This window comes from Nyctibius grandis, chromosome 4 (genome assembly GCF_013368605.1).
Source record: "Nyctibius grandis isolate bNycGra1 chromosome 4, bNycGra1.pri, whole genome shotgun sequence".
NCBI classification, from domain to species: Eukaryota; Metazoa; Chordata; class Aves; order Nyctibiiformes; family Nyctibiidae; genus Nyctibius; species Nyctibius grandis.
Window position 1 is genome coordinate 74644530 of NC_090661.1, and position 17639 is coordinate 74662168.

General features: G+C 46.4%; 1 protein-coding gene across 4 annotated transcripts; it reads left to right on the forward strand.

Moving 5' to 3' along the window:
- The first annotated feature begins 1185 nt into the window (after nt 1–1185).
- Nucleotides 1186–14557, forward strand: NCOA4 (nuclear receptor coactivator 4). Of its 4 annotated transcripts, none has more exons than XM_068398259.1 (10): nt 1186–1259; nt 7438–7591; nt 8045–8185; nt 8306–8394; nt 8900–9008; nt 9621–9692; nt 10357–10503; nt 10731–11741; nt 12119–12208; nt 12791–14557. In XM_068398259.1, exons 2-10 carry the CDS (start codon nt 7451–7453, stop codon nt 12794–12796), a joined length of 1806 nt encoding a protein of 601 aa, XP_068254360.1. In that variant the 5' UTR covers nt 1186–1259; nt 7438–7450; the 3' UTR covers nt 12797–14557. The 4 variants fall into 4 exon arrangements, with proteins under 4 accessions (XP_068254360.1, XP_068254363.1, XP_068254362.1 ...); XM_068398262.1 differs by having other exon boundaries at nt 10360–10503; XM_068398261.1 differs by lacking the exon at nt 1186–1259 and adding an exon at nt 1980–1998.
- Nucleotides 14558–17639: the final 3082 nt, after the last annotated feature.

Here is a 17639-nt window from a genome sequence, read left to right on the forward strand (position 1 = left end):
GCAGAGAAGCTCCTGTGTGCAGGAAATGGTGACTCAGCTACCACATGTATGCAGAGCTGTCAGCTACTTAGGTTTCCATTTGAAGTCCTTTCTCTCTGTTAATGTATGTTTTAACTACTGTGCAAACACCTATAAAGGGCAGCACTTCACAGAGGTGCATTCTTGGAGGTGCTGGCTGGGTGGTCCCGGAGAGGCAGAGATCTCCTTGCCTTGAATAGCTAAAAGCATGGGCAGCAGCAGTGCAACCTGCTCTTGCCACCCTCCAGAACGGTAACTGGAACCTTTCCCCAGCTGAAAACTGTGATGGCAGGCATTAGGAAATGTCCTGCTCTGCTTCACACCTGGGGAAACAAAAACAAACAAAAAATGGTACTGGCTAAAGCCAAGCCAAACAATGCACACTGGGAACTTTCCAGGGGGTACGAAAAAGACCAAAATTGCTGGCTTGCCGCATCCCCTGACATGTTCTCTGCTTCCATCTTTCTCCTCTGCTTTGTTTTGTCGCAGGCAGGGAGTGTGACCCAGCGTTGCCTGAGGTGTTTGAAGCGGGCCAGGCTGTCGGTGCTGGACTTCACCACCACGTGCCTGGAGATGTTCTAGGGTCTGGGGCGGCGCGGTCCGGCAGTCCATGATCTGCGTGGGGCTGAGGGAACCGGGCAGCCCTCCCGCCGCCTGCCAGGTACCCCGGCCGCCGAGCCGCCCCCCCGCCGCAGCAGGGAAAACGGGAGAGGGGAGGACGGGGGGATGCCAGGGACCACGGGCTGCAAGGCCTCGTCCCGGGGCAGAGGCTCTGGTGGGGCAGGGCTGCCGGCTTCGCGCGGGGCGAGGGCAGGCCGCGGGCCGCACCGCCGCTGGGGGGCCCGTGTGCCGCCGCCACGGCGGGCCCGGAGGCCGGCGCGGACCCGGGACGCAGGCGCCGAGGCCGCAGCATCCGGCCTCCTCTCAGCGACCGCGGCCGACAGCCGCCGGCGGGGATTTGCTGTGCGGGGTTTGTTGCGAGTCACGGCTGTTGGTTGGTGTGTGGACCCGCAGCCCCCCGGCTCCGCGTTCCCGCTGCCGGGTTTCACCGCCTCCCGCACCCGCCACCGCGGCGCCAACCGCCGCCCCGCCCCGCAGCCGCTCCGCCCCGCAGCCGCTCCGCCACGCCGCCAGGGGGCGGGCGGGGCGGCGCGGGGGCGGCGCTCTCGCGAGAGCGGCCGTGGGTCGCCGGGCAGCTGTGGCGGCGCTGGGCGGTGGGGAGAGCGCGGTGCCGGGCTCCGGTAAGCGCGGCCTCGGCCGGGGCTGCGGCAGCGGGGGCGGTGAGAGTGACAGGGCCGGGTGGGCCCGCGGGCCGGGCTGGCGGCGGTTGCGCGCAGGGCGGTGGGGAACACACACGCGTTCCCTTGCCGCGGGCAAGGGTGTCGTTAAGGTGTCGTTCAGGTCTGCGCGGAGTTTCCCTCAGCAGTCGCGGCGTCGCCGCCCGCTTCGGGCCGATTTCAGAGAAAGGCGCGGCCCCGTTATTTGGGAGGTGGTGGCTGTGTGTGTCCGCCTCCCACCCCGTGCCGTGGCGCTGCGGGGCCGGGTTTCCGCGCAGGGTGTGCGGGCGGGCGCGCAAAGCCGGCGCAGCGCTGCCGGGCCCGGCCTGCCCGGTAACGCCAGGCTGCAGCCGCCGCTGCGGGGCCGGGCAGAGCCGCTCCTCGGCGGGGGTGAGGTGTCCTGCGGCCCGGGCAGGCCCGGCATCCCTCCTTGGGTGCGACCCAGGAGTGAGCAGCTGAAAGTCGCTCAGGCGGCCCGGCTCGGGTCGGGCATGACCGGGCCGGCCTGTCAGGAAATTACGGTGCGGTGGTGGAGGGCTGACGCGGGTCGGACACGAAGGCGTGGGGGTTTTTTACTCATCTCGCTTTCTTTTTGTGCCCGTGAGAAGCTAAGCTGCTACCACTCCTGAAGTGATCTCACTCCTTAATTGAAAAGTCAAAATAGCTGCGCTTTTCGAAGGTTGCATAAGCAATAATGATCTAGGTGAGAAACAACGAGGAGCTGTGGTGCACTGCGTTTACTGAAAGTTTGGAAAACATCTGTTGTTAGGTAATGGGCAAGTGGTTTGAGCCAGAGCTTTCAGGGGTTTTGTTAGTCATTCTTTCAGCTTTAAACTCGGTGTTTGTGGCTGGGGTTAAAGGGAAAAGCTGACAGAGGAACAAGATTGTCTTCCGCTGGGGTTTTAGGAAAGGTATGCAGTCACGGGAGGGGAAGAAAGCTGACAGGCATTTGGAAAATACCGTTCACAGCTCTGCAAGTGCATAAGGTTGTATTGATGGATATACACAGCGCGTGGCAATGCTATCTTTGGGGCCATATGCTTCAAGCAGAGCAAGGGATTTGTCAATTGTTTTCCAAAGGGTTTTTAATGCAAAAGTCTGGAAGATAGTTATGTTGTAATGTAAAATCTGCATTAAGATAACAGTGTCTTTTCCACTCTGGGATATCTGCTTCGGTATTGTATGTAACTATGGCACAGTGATTTCAGCCCTTTATATTCAGATGTTTTGTGATTTTACTTAAGTGGCTGCTGGGCTGTACTTAAAAAATGTATTTACAATTGGTGGAATAAAATGGTGATCAGACTTACTGTCTCAGCTGCACTGGTGACTTGCAACTCTTTGGAACCCAGCTCTTGTGAAGACCTCTCAGTACATGTGCTTTGTGCGCTGACCAGGCTCTTCCAGGGCTACAACAGGCTGAAAAGGCAGTTGGTGTGTTCAGGTCTGTGGCACAGATCCAATACAGGATCAGGGAGGTAAAAACTTCCTGAATTTTAGAAAATGTATTACCTGAAATTTTTTATTATTATTCCTTAAGGTGTTAATTTCACTTTCTTTCTTACTCAGAACTGTTAAGAGGTCATTTTTTCTGCATGTGGCTTGTGACTTACAAAATACAGTGGTACATTCTTGCTTTGGAGTAAAATACCCCTCCCAGCAGAAGCTCCACACAGCTATTGGCTTGTGATGTTGGTGCTGTACTGTATAAAATGTTTGTTATGTTTGGATGTAAATGGAAATTTCTGAGATTCGGCTCATGTACTTACAGTACTTCACTCCCTGACCACAACTCCCACGTACCTAATTTGGGACAGTTACTTAAGAGGAACTACTGTTCTTTGGTGGGGTAAAATGGAAATGAAGAGGGATTTAATTTCAAACAATCCAGCTGGTTTAAAACCACATGAAGGCAGGTCGGAGAGACCTTTGGAACAGCCTCGTCCTGCCAGCTGAAACAAATCATGCCACATTTATAAATAGAGTCTGTTTGACCTGAGGTTTTGTTCCCTTTGGAAGCTTTTCCCCAGCGAAGGCTCAGCACGGCCATCTCTTTGAGGTTATTCAACACCGGTTTGAAATGGAAAACAATGATCTTCCCGAGGGCAGCGGGGATGGTTGTGCTGGCAGGGAGAAGCAGGTAAAACCAGTTTTCTGCTGGCCCGCCAGCAGGCTGTGTAGGCGAGGAAGGGCTGTCCCCTCCTCTGCTCCCCAGCCGCGTGGTATCTTAGTAAAATCTAAAAAAAAAGATGTTTGTCCAGCAGCTTGTGATCTACAAATAAAAGCAAAAGAAGACAAATATGGGAAGTAACACCTCAGGGGTGGAGGGCAGGCAGCCTGTTTGGAGACTGGAGATGGTACAGAGTGCTAGGAGAGGTAATGCTGTGACCAGGAGTTCTGGCTGTAGGGTCTTTGCAGTGACAACCCTCCAGTGAGGCTTTTGGGTGTTAATAAACAGCCAAAAATCTTTCTGTAAAGACTGGTAGTTATTTTGTGATTAGGAACAATAGTAGTATCTTCCTGCCTCATTTGGGCAGTTCTTTTGGTTTCATTGCTATAACGTTTTTACTGATTTCATGCAGACATGGACAAGTGCTTTCCTCATCTGCGTGTGAAATTGTGGAAGAAAGGGTAGATGTGGTAAGAATTGTGTGTCACTTTAGTCCCTCCAGGAGTTAACCTGCATCTGTGTGGTCTGATATCAGAAGGATTGCTGGAACTTCTAAACTGAAAGAGGTAGATTTAGATTAGATATTAGGAAGAAATTCTTTACTGTGAGGGTGGTGAGACACTGGAACAGGTTGCCCAGAGAAGCTGTGGATGCCCCCTCCCTGGCAGTGTTCAAGGCCAGATTGGATGAGGCTTTGAGTAACCTGGTCTAGTGGAAGGTGTCCCTGCCTGTGGCAGGGGGGTTGGAACTAGATGATCTTCAAGGTTCCTTCCAACCCAAACCATTCTGTGATTCTGTAACTTCACAGGTGCAGTGCTGGACTGGGGAGCCTCTCGGTGCTGGGGTGTGTGTGGCCAGGGATGGAGGGTTTGTTTTGGCCGCTGTGGAGGCTCACGGCCTCTTCAGCCCTCGTTGCCGCAGGTGAAAGGCCCGCTGGACGCCCCAGCGCTCGGGTGCGGTTTGTTGCGTTCGCTACATGAACAGGCGCCGTTGCCACACTTGAGGTTGCGAGAAATAGCGGGTTTGTTGCCACACGGTGTGGTTTTGCGGTTTAAACTGCCAGTGCGGTGCTGGGAGGCGCGGGGTGTCTGAGATGGAGCGCGGCCGGGGCGTCGCCGCCGCCCCCTCGCTGTGCCCCGGCCCGGTCCTGCGGAAGGGCCCGTGGGCCGGGCCGCAGCGGGGCCCCGGGGCGGTGCCGGCGGCGGGCAGGGCGGGGCGGCCCGCGGGCTGGCCGCGCCGATAAGACGCGGGGCCGCGGGGCAGGCGGCGGGGCTGGGAGCGGCGGCTGACGGCTGGAGAGCGTTTGGGGGCCCGTGCTGCGGCCGCAGCGGAGGCCGGAGATGGCGCCAGCCCTGTAACGGGCGCTGCTGGAGTGCTGCCGCCGCCCGGGCAGTGAGTACGGGTCCGGCGGGCGGGGGGGGCGGCCCGCGAGCGGTGTGCCCGCCGTGGGGTGCTCCGAGGGGTGGGCATGGCCAAAATGGTGACCCCGTATTGCAGCCGTGCGTCCTGTTGCAGAAGGAATCGTGTTCTGTTACTGCTGGGCCCAAGCGCGTGATCTCGGGTATCTCAGAGCCTGGGACCCGAGAATGTCTTAAACTCCAGTGCTGTTCGGTGGTGAGTGGGAAGCAAGGAAATAGGTGGTTACCTCCACTTGTTTCTGTTAGAGGCTTGCAGAAATGAAGGATGGATTGACCCTCATCCTCAGCTGTAATGTTAGTTTTATTGGCTAATTTTTGGCAAAGCATAAGAACAGCCATTTTACAAGAGCTGGCTGGCTGGAGGAAAGCAGCATTCATTCTCTCTGTGTACAGTTTGGAGAGAGACTCTTGCAGTCAAACAAACAGAAAAGCAACAAGGGCAAGTATTTGCAGAGATCATTAGAGGGGCATGTGTAAGTTTCTTAAATTTGACTGTGCCACTATGAAGCTGGTAATGCAAGGTGTGAAAAAGTAGCACTTCTTCAGGCATTGAACCCAGTTCCCCAGTGGCATAAATTCAGGAAACGCATAAATGGCAATGCAGCATACTTGGGCTTGGCATTTGTAGATACACAGCTTAATGTAATTTTCACAAAACTCCTTTCAGCACATTATCTATTGTGTGAGCAAACATGGTAATTACATTTAGCCTTTCAGACTTTGACTCGGTTGTTACGTAAGAGTATGATGAATGAAATAATAAAGAACAATATGGTTTTTTTTGTTTACTTTTGAGTGTATGACAGCTTTTAATATATCTAACGTCCTTGTTTTCTTGGCTGGGTATACCTCTGCCTGTGAATTAATACTTTTAGATTACCTCTGAGAGCTAGGGCTCCCACTTACGTTTTCCTGTAGGTTGTACATGAGAGAGTTGACAAGCAAGATAAAATCTAAGGGGTGTTGTGAAGAGAAACCTTACCTTTTCTTGAACATCACTAGCAAGGTGAAGATCATGAAAGCTTACAGAATTGAACCTGTGAACGAATTGGAGCGTGCCAATACGAGGACAAAACTGGCATTCATAGTACAGAATGGAGAATGATGTATTTTGGACTTCTGCACCCTGTCTGATCTGGTGTAGAATTAACATAAGCTTAAAAAACAAATTCAAGTTTTTTTCTCTGGTAGCTGTGCACTGTGCTTCCTAGAAGATGAGATGTTATGATGAGGTTGGGATTGAGTTGTGTGCAGGGGCTTGGTGTGGCTTCTGTGCCTGCTCTGTCTCCTGGCTGGGGGCACCTGGAGGGTGGGAAGCCTGTGGTGTGGAGGCAACCAAGGGAGATGCAGCCACTGCCGCTGCCTCACAGTAAGCCTTGCTTTTTCTGTCAGCTTCCACTTGTGAAGCACTCCTAGCCCTCTGCTCTCTGAAATACACAACTTGCATGTATCTGGTGGGTCTTGGCTGTAGAAGGATTTTTGGGTTGCAGTTTATATGGTCATGGGGCTTGGAAATTGCAGACTAAATAGCTGCTCAGTAACACAAGCTCTGTGGTTGTCTTGTCATATTCAAAATACTCTTTTCAGTTCCCTCTAGAGGAGTGGTAAAATCTGTGAAATATTTAGATTGGCACATGTGTACACTTTTAATTAATTCTGCTGGGGATTTCCATAGCTGTCATTGCTGAAGACTTGTTTTAAATAGAATGTTTACTATGAATCTTTAGTTAGTGCTTCAGGAATCCCATGAAACTAACAGGAGAATTGAAACTCTTTGGTAACAAAATACTCACTGTCTAGAAAAAATGCTTATAGTGATGCTTCCCATTTTTACTGAAAACCCATATTTAGCTTTTTTCCCTTACTTGCAGAATCCTTACCAGTGTAACTTCTGTAGAAATTTTGTATCTGAGCCCCTTTTACTTGAGAATATGCTGAAGCCGAGCAAGTTACTGCAGCTGTGACCACAACAAAAATAATGGGCAGCTGCTGTAAGTTTTGGCCTTTGCAGCTTAGTAGAGAGTGATCTGTGTATCAACACTTGGTTTTTCAGTTGATCAAACTGTATTAGAGTTTTCTTATTTATGGGAGCCAGTTCATTTGCCTGCAGCTGAAAAAAGGGTGACTGAAACAGTTCCTGCTCCTTGACGGGCCATTGTCCCCCAGCTCCAGCAGAGCTGCTGAACCTTGCCTGAATCAGCCCTCAGCTGCTGGAGTTTGCTGGCTAGACATAAAGGCCAGAGGAAGGTGAATGGCAGGGGAGGGTCGGACAGGGCAGGATTGCCTAAGCTCCTGTGGTGAAGCTGTTGTCAAATATCCGTGGTTTTCCTGCAGTTGTGCAAATTCTGTGTGCCGAGGCATTTGAGGGGCTGTTGTAGCCCCTGGAGAAAGCTTTAGCTATGTTTAGAAAACTTGCATCGGTGTAGGGTCGTAGGGGTGTTTTTGTTCACTTTATAGTGAAGTAGAGCAGATGGTTCTTCATATGATGCCCTTCCTCTTCCATTATTAAAGAGGAATAGAAACTACTAAGAATTTTTTTTTCATTGTGTTTTAGGAACACTTCAAGAATGAGTCCACCACAAGATAGAATTAGAAATTCCTGCAGCAGTGAGCCTCTGGCAAAGTGCCTTCAAGCAAAGAAGGACTTGGAAACAGCTATATCTGGAATTGTCAAAGCTGAACAACAGATTAAAGAGAACTGGCGGGAGGTAATTTTAAATTCTTTTTAAAAAAGTTTTAATAACCAACATGACTTTAATGACAGTTTTTGTTATTCCAGAGTTCTTTCTGTTATGATGATGGTCTGAAATTTTCCTAGAGACTGCAAGCATCTTGCTGTGTAATTTGGTCATGGTCGTGATAAAGGTATTGCTGTATGACTAGCTTAGGCACGCAGAATTTCCTAAAGCTGTTGGTTGAAACATCAGAATAGAGAGATGTTGCAAACAACATTGTTCTTTGATACTTCTTTGAAGGTAGCCTTGGAGCTTTTACAAACTGGAGTCATGTGGTGCTGTGGGTGACCGTGGTTAGTTTTTGAGAAAAAAATTGCTCCAAAAATACCACTTATCTGTGATGAATATTATTTTGTAATCAGCACAGCATATGCTTGCTCATACTCTGTGACAGATGTTCTAGAAATGGCAGATGTTACCTTACAGGTGAAGGCCAAGATTCACAGCCACATAAGCCGCCACCTGGAATGCCTGCGCAGTCGGGAGGTTTGGCTGTTTGAGCAGGTAGATCTCATTCAGCAGCTGAAAGAGGAGGCGTTGCAGCAGCAGGCGCAGCAGCTCTATTGGGTAAGATTTGGTTGGAAATGGTTGCACTGGCATTTTTAAGTAAACTTTGTCCTTGCAAGTATTTTCTCAATTTTAATCTTAGAAGCCAAAACAATAACGTGTGTTTTGTCTTCTATGCAGTATTTGGGACAATTCAATTGCCTTATTCATCAGCTGGAACGCTCCTATAGTAAAGAACTAGCAAACCAGATTTCAGTTTGCCTGGAGAGGTAAATATATTTTATGATACACATTAACACAGTTCATATTTATTTTGACTTACGAATTTAATCTGATTTTTTATTCTAATAGAACTAATAATAGATCTAACTCACTGTTTCCACATTTTTAATGGTTCTTAGAAATAAGATCTTTAAACCAGTCTGAGATATGATTCCTCTCATCTTTTTTTACCTTAGATTGAAAAAACAGGACTATAACCAGCAGGAGAGGTACTAATTTGTGCAGATTATTTCAAATATTAGTTGTTGATGGCAGTTGAAGTAAGAAGGAGAAATTTGTGTCTTTCTGGCTATTTATTCTGTTCTTGGTTTGTGGATAGGTATCTCTTTATTTTTATGCAAGTATTAAAAGTCTGTCTGTTACTTAATTAGTGCCAAGTCAGCTTGGAAGCCTTTTTATGAAATAACGGACTGATTCCCAAAACATGACAGATGAAGAAGATTGTAATTTTTTTTTTTTCCTCTTTCTGTAACTATCATCTTACTCTTTCAGACTGGAAAGTCTTACTCTTAAACCAGAGGAGTCTTCCGTCCTGAATTTTGAGGCTGACACGTCTTACCTTCGCCAGGCTATCACCTCATTTGGTTCCATTAAAACGATGGTAAGCACCAAGACCTTCCTGGGTTGGAATATTTGAAAAAAAAATCTTTTTTTGAGGCAGTAGTGGGATGTATTCCAAGTGGTATTTCTACTTTTAGTTGTAGCTTGAATGGATCTTGTGTACGAGTCATATAGTTTTAGCTGTATAATATATACACGGTGGTTTATTAACTATTGCGTGTAGTTCTGATTTTGACTGAGCTTAGATCTAGTTATGTACATGTTATTTTAATATATTTTGGCTGAGGCTGAGGGAATGACGATTATATTCTTAGTCTATTCCAGCAACTGAAAATTAATGTTACGGTTTTCTTTAGATATTAATAGTTGCGCATCATAGGTGGCTTCTGTGATATAAATATTTTGGGATTCTTATGTAAGCAGCGTATCTCCTGTATTAGTGGAGATAATTCTCTTAAAGGAAGTGGACTGAAGGCAGTATTTTTATAGTAAATCTTTCTCCGTTCTGTTTTTAATAAAATGTTGAGAAAATTCTTAGCCACAAAGAACTGACCAGTTGTAACTGCGCTTTACTTCTGCTTATTGTAGAATTCATCCTAGAAACTGGACAAAACTGAGATTTAAATTAACTTTTGCTTTTCTTTCCTTACAGCAAACCTCAGAGAGAGAGAATACTTCTCCCTGGTTCCCAGGGCAGAATTGTGCCCTGATGAACTGTGAGCAGGTAAGCTTGACTTGTATCTGTGAATGTTTAATTGTATTAAAGGAAAAAGGAGAACTCAAACACAGTATGTTAGCATGCATGAGTGCTTGTGAAGATGTTTGAGTAGCCAGTAACAGTTGCAGTGGTGAGCATTAGTGATCTGATGTTCTACCTGTTCCAGGAACAGATGTGCAACAACATCGTATGAAAGTGAATTTGGAGTGTGACTGTCAGTCAGAATTTTTTAATTGAATATTCCTTGATGTTATCAAAGAAGGACTTGGAACTATCCGATTCCTTTTAATGCAGAAATTCATGGGAAATCTTATGTTGGGCTCTGCACAGAAACAGCGTCAGTGAAGGAGGGCAGCAAATTAGTAACAGGAATTGTGGTCAGAAGGAGCGTTATGGCTTGGTTACACATATCAGAACTGAGTGTTGTAGAAGTTGTCGCTTCCCTTTCTTGTCGTTTGCCCTCTGAAGAATCTGGGATCACAAAACAATCTATCAGTGCAGTGGCTTAAAGTCATACAGGCGACTGAAGATTTACTTTTTTCTTAATTAGAAGGGACTGGTGTTTCTTGTGGTTCAGAAATCCTGATGCATGTTGAATGCCTGTTTTGATGTTCACCATAGATTGCCTCAGCAAGTAGGCTTTCTCACGCCCAACAACATTCTTTCTCAGCAGAAAACATTGTGTGGGACAGTGAGTGCCTCGCTTGCCGACTGGCTACTTGGGAGCAGACCTGTGGGTGCTTGCCAGGCTCCATATGTTCCCAGCACCAATCTTGAAGAATGGGTTACGCAAAAATGTGTGTCAGAGCCCAGCCAGGTAAGCCTTTTATGCACCAACCTAGTGTTTAATAAAGGGGAAAACAGTATCCGATTGCAGGTGGAATATGGTGGGAATTAAACCTGCTGTAATTTTCTTTGCTCTGCCTCATGTTCCACTAATACTTTTGCACTTCCTGTCACAATGCTCCAAGCTGTAACTGTGCAAACAGTTACTGATCACTGTCTTTTAGTGTTAATAGATGCATTTCAATGTGTCTTTACTAGGATTTAAATTCTTCCAAAGTCTGTTATTTTGAGCAAGCCTGGGGAAACCTGAAAGATTTGGAAAACTGGCTTCTGCAGAATCAACAGCGTGATGTTGCTGGGAAGACAGACTCCCCTGGCCGCAAGGACTCCACCTCGACTTCCAGCTCGTCCTTTTCCACAATTGAAAAGGTGGAGCAATTGGAATCCCTTGGACAAGAAGAGATGGACCTTTCTGACTGGCTGCTTACTCCTGACACAGAAAGTGGAAGTAGTGCTTCAGATGAGAAATGGAAGTATGAATTTAAACCTTTTAGGGAAGAATTTAATTTGAATGATTGGCTCCTCAAAGCTGAAACGTGTACCAGTTGTCGTGGCAGCCAGATCAAAAGTGTGGAAATTGAGAACCTGGGAAATCTGAAGTGCCTGAATGAGCATCTTGACGGAAAGAAATCACCCACTACACCTGCTGTAAATGCTTGGCTGCTTCAGCATCCCCAGGCCCCGTTTAAGGTGGAAGATGTGTGCAAAGCTAACGAGCTGTGTGCCAGCTTTTCAGAGTGTGTGTGTGATGAAAACTGTGGAAAAGAGGCTCTGTGCAAATGGCTTCTGAAGAAAGAAGGGAAGGATAAAAACGGAGTTCCAGTCAGCCAGAAAGAAGTACCAAACCCTGAGCACGAGAAGACCAAGTCTGCTGCCAATAGCTGGCTTAACCCTGCACAGCAGCTCACAGGGGAACCCGTTAGTGCAGAGAAAGCGGATTACTCGGCAGAGATCGCAGAACCCTTGAAAGTGTTGCTCGAAAGGCCTCTGACAAGCTGGCTAGCCAAGTCTGAGCGCAAAGTAGAAAGTGCAGAAGAAAAGGCGAGAAGGGAAAAAGCAGATAATAGTTTCAAGAGTCCCTTCCTAGATCTCCTGGCTCCATTCCACCTCCCCTTGAATGTAAACAGTTGGGTGTTGACTTCAACCAACCTAGAAAGTGCTAACCCGCTTCCAGCGGAAGATAAGTGGCTTCTACGCAAGAAAGCGCAAGTGAGCATGTTCATAAGTTTTTGTTACTGCTATGTCTTAAGCCAGTGTGCCAGGTTTTTTGTTTTACTGAATTTAACGCCCGCCTTCTCTTCCAAATCCATAGCTCTTCTGGATAATAGTGACTGACAATTTCTAGGTTTCGTAGCTCTTTTAAAGTTTTCAGCGATTATTACTTAGTTACTTAAGCAGATGAGGCCAGTGCTTAACACAAAACAAGTTAATTTTGAAGTATAGCTAGTCTTACTAAATGAAGAAGTATTCATCTCCAAGGCTGTGAAGTCAGTTTTATTTCCTTTGTGAACACTTGACAGAATTGGAAGGTGCATCAGAACGTATTTATGTTTGGAGATCAGTAATTAAGGTGACTTCTCTTTCAGGACTTCGGCCTTCCTACAGTTTGCGACCTTTTTGCCTGTATGAAACTCAATGGAGATAAAGAAAAATGGCTGTATCAGACTCCTTTACAGGTAGGATGCACAGAAAGTATGAGAACAGCTGAGCCTAAACATAACTCAGGGGTACAGAATACAGACAATGGCAGCTAACTGACACCTTCAGAGTTCTCTATACATAATGTTTAACAGCATTGTGATTTTTCTCCCCATGTACCATTTTAACAGCTTGGACCATTCTAGTTTCTCATTATTCCTACACTTTTGATTGCAAGCCAGGGAGGGAGTTACTTATGTTCTTGAGTAAATCGCTCTTCAGCTGATTGACACTTGGTGAAATCTTGGTAACTTCTGTTGTAACTAGAATGTGCAATTAATGTCTAAATTTCCAGGCAGCTTGTTTCTTATCTCAGTAGTGTATTTACAGCTGACATCATGTTTCTCCTCTCTGCCGAGATAACTCTTTATCATTGTTTTTGAAATTCATGAAAAAAGTCCTTAGCAGGCATACTTCAAACCCTAAAAGGCAAGAGACTCAGTTCTAGGAAGTATTTTAGTATGATTTCCCCCCGCCCCAGGGTGTCTTATGTATGTTTTTTTCCGAAAGTGTTGCTTTCTGTTTATCAGAGAGAATAACCCTATTTTAAATTTGTTTAGATGTGAAGAACTGGAAGCATCAAAATCATCCCCTTCCTGCTCATCAATTGCACATCACGCTGAGTGACTGCAGCCAGCTGAATTCTTGTGGTTGTGTTTGGCCGTCTGCTTTTTCTTCTAAAATTATAACAGAAAGAAAGATTACTCATATAACAGAGTTATGATGCGGAAGATGCCTTTTTGTTATGATTAATTCTGAAATGTAAACCCACTGAGCATAAAGCAATCTGATACTATAGAGGTGTTAGTAAATTCGTATCTGTTATGGGACTATGTGAATCTTCTTTAATGGGTTGTCACTTGAAGTATGTTGAAGCCAGTTGCAAGTATAAAGCAAAATCTCTGGTGCTGTGGAACGTCCACCTTTGGCAGTGACTCTACAAGTGTTGCTGTTCCTTGCAGCTGCTACAACTTTGTCATGAGTTGGGTTCCAGCTTAGTGGGATTGCGGGATAACTTAGGCTGTATTTGGAAGCAATTTCTTTTATTGAGCAGTTGCTAACTTTAAAGGTTTCATTTGCATCTTGTATTGGTGCATCTCCCAGCTATGTGTAGTCCAGATTTTGAAAAAGACATGAATTTATGGGACCTGACACATGGCAGGAGAATTGGTAACTTAGTTTTAATGAAAACTTTTCTTGCAAATTTTTGAGCCATTCAGAAGATCAGATCCTACCGTGTCCCCAGCATTTAATAACTATTCTTACTGAAAAAGCTGTAAGATGAAATGTGTACATTTCTGCTAGTTTTAGATACTTCATAATGAACTTTTATTGACTAAACCACTGGAAAGCAGGTGTCTTAGCCACATAATATTTAAAGGTTATATTTGGAGCGTTTGATGCCTTCTTATCAGATTGATGTCATGCTGTTTAACTGGGAAACACTAACTTGGCAAACTGCACGGCTCCCACTGATCCATTTTAAAGATATTTAAGCTATGGATTTCCATGCTGTTAGGCGTATGAAAGTGGGTCGAGTAACTCTGAACCCTATAGCTGCGGACATAATATGAGCAATACCTCTTTAGGAATTCAGCATTTTGAGCCCATAGGAAAGAGTGTGGAGATGTTAGGTGGCAATGTGGATCACGCCTGTCAGCTTGCATGAAAAACTGTGAAGTTCCATAGTTTCTGGTGCAGCTTCTATTCACTTAAACTGCTCTTGCTGACGATAAAAAATAGCCTCCCCTTCTCCCCAGCCCTGCAGCCTGCCTGGGCACAGAAGTGATTTCAGTTTTCACAACCCTGTAGAAAATAAACTATTAGCAAGACCCAACCTTGGTATCACTTTGCAGTGTGAACACATTCCCATCTGGCAGAACCTGTGCATTTGGTTAAAAATAAGTTTTTAGTCTGAGAGGGGTGCACATCTGAAACTAGAGCCCAAAAGGGGTGAACGTCAGTGGACCACTTGAGGCTTTCGTACTTCAGAGTCAGGGCTTTCTGCTGAAAGCAGAAAGATGTTTTCGAAGTTCACTTTCCCCTTTGAACGTGTCCTTGTTGCTGCATGGGAAGACTGCACTGTGACTAACTCCAATAATAGCCTAATTTGATTAGCAGTTGAACTTAATGAAGGTGATTGACGTGCAGCCCACCTCTTATAGTTAATTCCTTGTAGTCGTCATTGTGTGCTACTTTGTCAGTTCATTATGAGCCTTTAAAACTTGGGGGTATGTATTCCTTTACTTAACTGACTTGTTATCACTAATTGATATTTATGTAAAACATTGATTAGTCTTTTCCATTAAAAAATAATTGCAACCAAAGGGTGTGGTACAGCTCCTTTGCAAGATGGTTACAAAAAATGCTGAGGTGCATTGCCTGGTTAACTCATTTGGATGCTGCTGCAGCTGGGTTTCCATCCCTGTACCGCATTCACATCTTCTAGTTCTTCATTCCACCACTCCTTGCAGTCAAAGCCCGGAAACCCTGGCACCAGGCACACGCCTCGTGGGTAACTCCTCTCAATTACTGCACTGCAACATCAGCCCTGCATCTAAACCACCTGGCTTTCACTCAGCTGCTGTAAGAAATGCAGATTTAGACAAAATGATGTATTTGTTTCTTACCGCTCTTGATAGTTAAGGAGGATTTATGGATTTTAGCAGCCTTCAGTCCTCTTCTCCCCTGGCTGTAGAACACCTCTGGTCTGTCTGCGCAATTGGAAGTTAGCTCCTCTCTGGCTTTTGGCTCTCCTGGCTTTTGAACATCAGCCTCCCTGCATGTTTTGTTCCTCCTTTGAGGATTTTTTCATTCCTTTTAAACTGTCAGAAGTGACTTAATGCAGGCTGCATTGTACCATTAGGGGAACATTCTCATGTGACAGCGCACAGCTGGGCCTGGCAGCCTTTCAGCCACGATACCTTGAATTTCATGTGTGGGTGTGCGTACACAGTTTTTCTAAGTGGACTAGAGGTTCTTTGTTAGAAGCAGCCACATGCAGAACCTCTGACCGTGTATCCTCAATGTTTAGCTTTCAAAGACAGGGAGAAAAATACTTCAGGTCTTCCAACGACTACGAAGACGGAGTAGCAGGAGCAGAGAACGCTATTTGTGGCTTCTCAAACATTTGTAGACCTTTCTTTGAACAATCTGAGATTATAAGCTTGTGCTGAGGAATGGGCTCCTCTCTGAAATGCTTAATTCCACTTCCCTCCCTCCCTGCGGAGCTGGAGCATTACCGCCCACTCCTCCCTTAGCCAAGTTTCCATAAAAGATGAATGCTTCTGACTTGCTTATGTGCAAAATAAACAAAATGCTTTGTGGTCACGCACTGGATGTATTGGTGAAAGCACGGAGCTTTAGGGCTAGTTTCAGGTGGGAGACTCTTCATGAGCTGAGAGCGTGCCTGGTGAAGGCCTGGTACGCCCCTGTCTGAGAGCTGCTGCGGGCAGCAAGGAAAGATGCCCCAGCCTTCGGATGTTTCCGCTACCAGACCCACACGGAGTCTAGGGAAACCCTTTCCAAAGGCATGAGTCAACACTACCGCAGAGCCTTGTCAACAGGAAGGCACGAGCGGCAGCAGCGGCAGCCTTCCCTCGCCAGGCTGGAGCAGGGCTGCTCACAGGGCTCCTGGGGCACCAGCCAGACTCCTCTGACTTAACCCTGTTGTGCTGCAAGTCTGGCAGCGCACTCACAGGACAGCGAGAGAGGGCTGAGGGGAAGGGGAAAAGACTCCCGAGGGGAACACAAGACCGGTATTAACAATGCTGTGAAAGTACCAAAAAAGGCTGTAGTAGCCTTTGGTGTCACTGTGGTGCCTGGTGTGCAGCAGCAGCACAGGCCAATACTCACAGATTATACAAAGCTCCATTTAAACCATACCCATTTCCTAACTAGATAGGTTGCCCCTGCGCTTAATCAATCCTGATGTTAAAGCATAAGAAAGAATTTCCCCCTCCTCCTTTTTCAGTCCCAGGTTAGGTCAGAGGAAACAAGCTATGAACACTGGATTATTTATTCTGCCCTAGCATACATTTCCCTACTGTTTTCAGAAGCAGCTTCTGCTTCATGGAGGAAGCTGAGATTCCTACCACATGACTAGTGATGATTTTCAACAAGTTCCCCCAACTGTAAGAGAAGTCACCTGCTGACAAGGAATGGTGCAATTGCCTTTTTCTGTTCCAAAGGTTACACAACAGTGGCTTTACAAGATTCAAAAAGCAAAGCTTGTAAAATCTCAGACTCCCTCACTCGCTGCCTCAGCCTGGGAAGCTGTCTTGGATCAGCAAAACTAGATGCTGTGACTGGCACTGCAGGAGGATAAAACACTGCTCTTCAAGACAGCCAAGGTCTCCCATGCTCACAGATACATAACACCACATGGGAGGGCTGTAAGTCATCAATCCTCTTTGTAACTTGATTTTACTTCCTTTTATTCCTACTGAACACGGATATACTTTTGGTCACAGCTTCAAGTAGCAACTTTATACTGTTTGCCATTGAATTGTGAACACAGACAGTCTTGACATAGAACATCGCAGAGGTGTTCTCTGTATTCCGTACTTATAATCCAGCTCCCTCACTGCCGCCTCCGTGCTGGCTGTATTTCATAGCTCAAGCTACGTATCACCCCATACACAAACACGTTATGAACCAAAGCTTTTAACAGCCCTAGAAACAAAAAATATTTCAGAAAAATGCACTCAGCTCTGCCCCTGAGGCAAGCAATTCCAGGAAATTTGAGGTTATTGCAGACCAGATAACATGCTAAGTTGTCTCAAGAGTCAGCCTAGCCTGAAGGTTGTGGCAACTTCGAACTTAAAAAAGCTTGTTCCTACATTATCTCCAGTGCACCTAAAGGAGGAGAGACATTTGTTAAGCTTCTCAGCTTTCCCACTTCAATTAGGGGCAAAGAGATCCTGGGTCATATTTCAGTCCTGAAAGTCTCTAGAAAACCTAAAAGACACATTGCAAACCTCCTGACACTGAAAAAGCAACCCTCGCCCACCATCAGCCCCAAAGCAGCTATCATCCTTCGTCCAGCATTGTCAAGTGTGCAGGAGTGTAAGTCCTACAAAGTGACCCAGAAACACAGGTGGGGAGGGAACGCACTGAAGCCAATGGGGACAAAAATGGGTAAGAAAGTGCACGCATTTTCTTGATGTTCCACCCAACAGCACTGCGCAGCTGGTGCCTATGTCACCCTTCCGCAGCCTGTGAGGAGGACACTGTTTCTTTGGTCATATGGCCCTTGAAAAATGCATGCTAGACAGTCCAGCTCTGACACCAAAACAGTAACACACAGCCCACTAAAAGCAAGTGGAACACAAATAAGGCTTAATAAGAAACAGCATTTACAAAGCAGATGAGGAAAGACTTGTTTTCATTCCTTTATGCTACATCTAA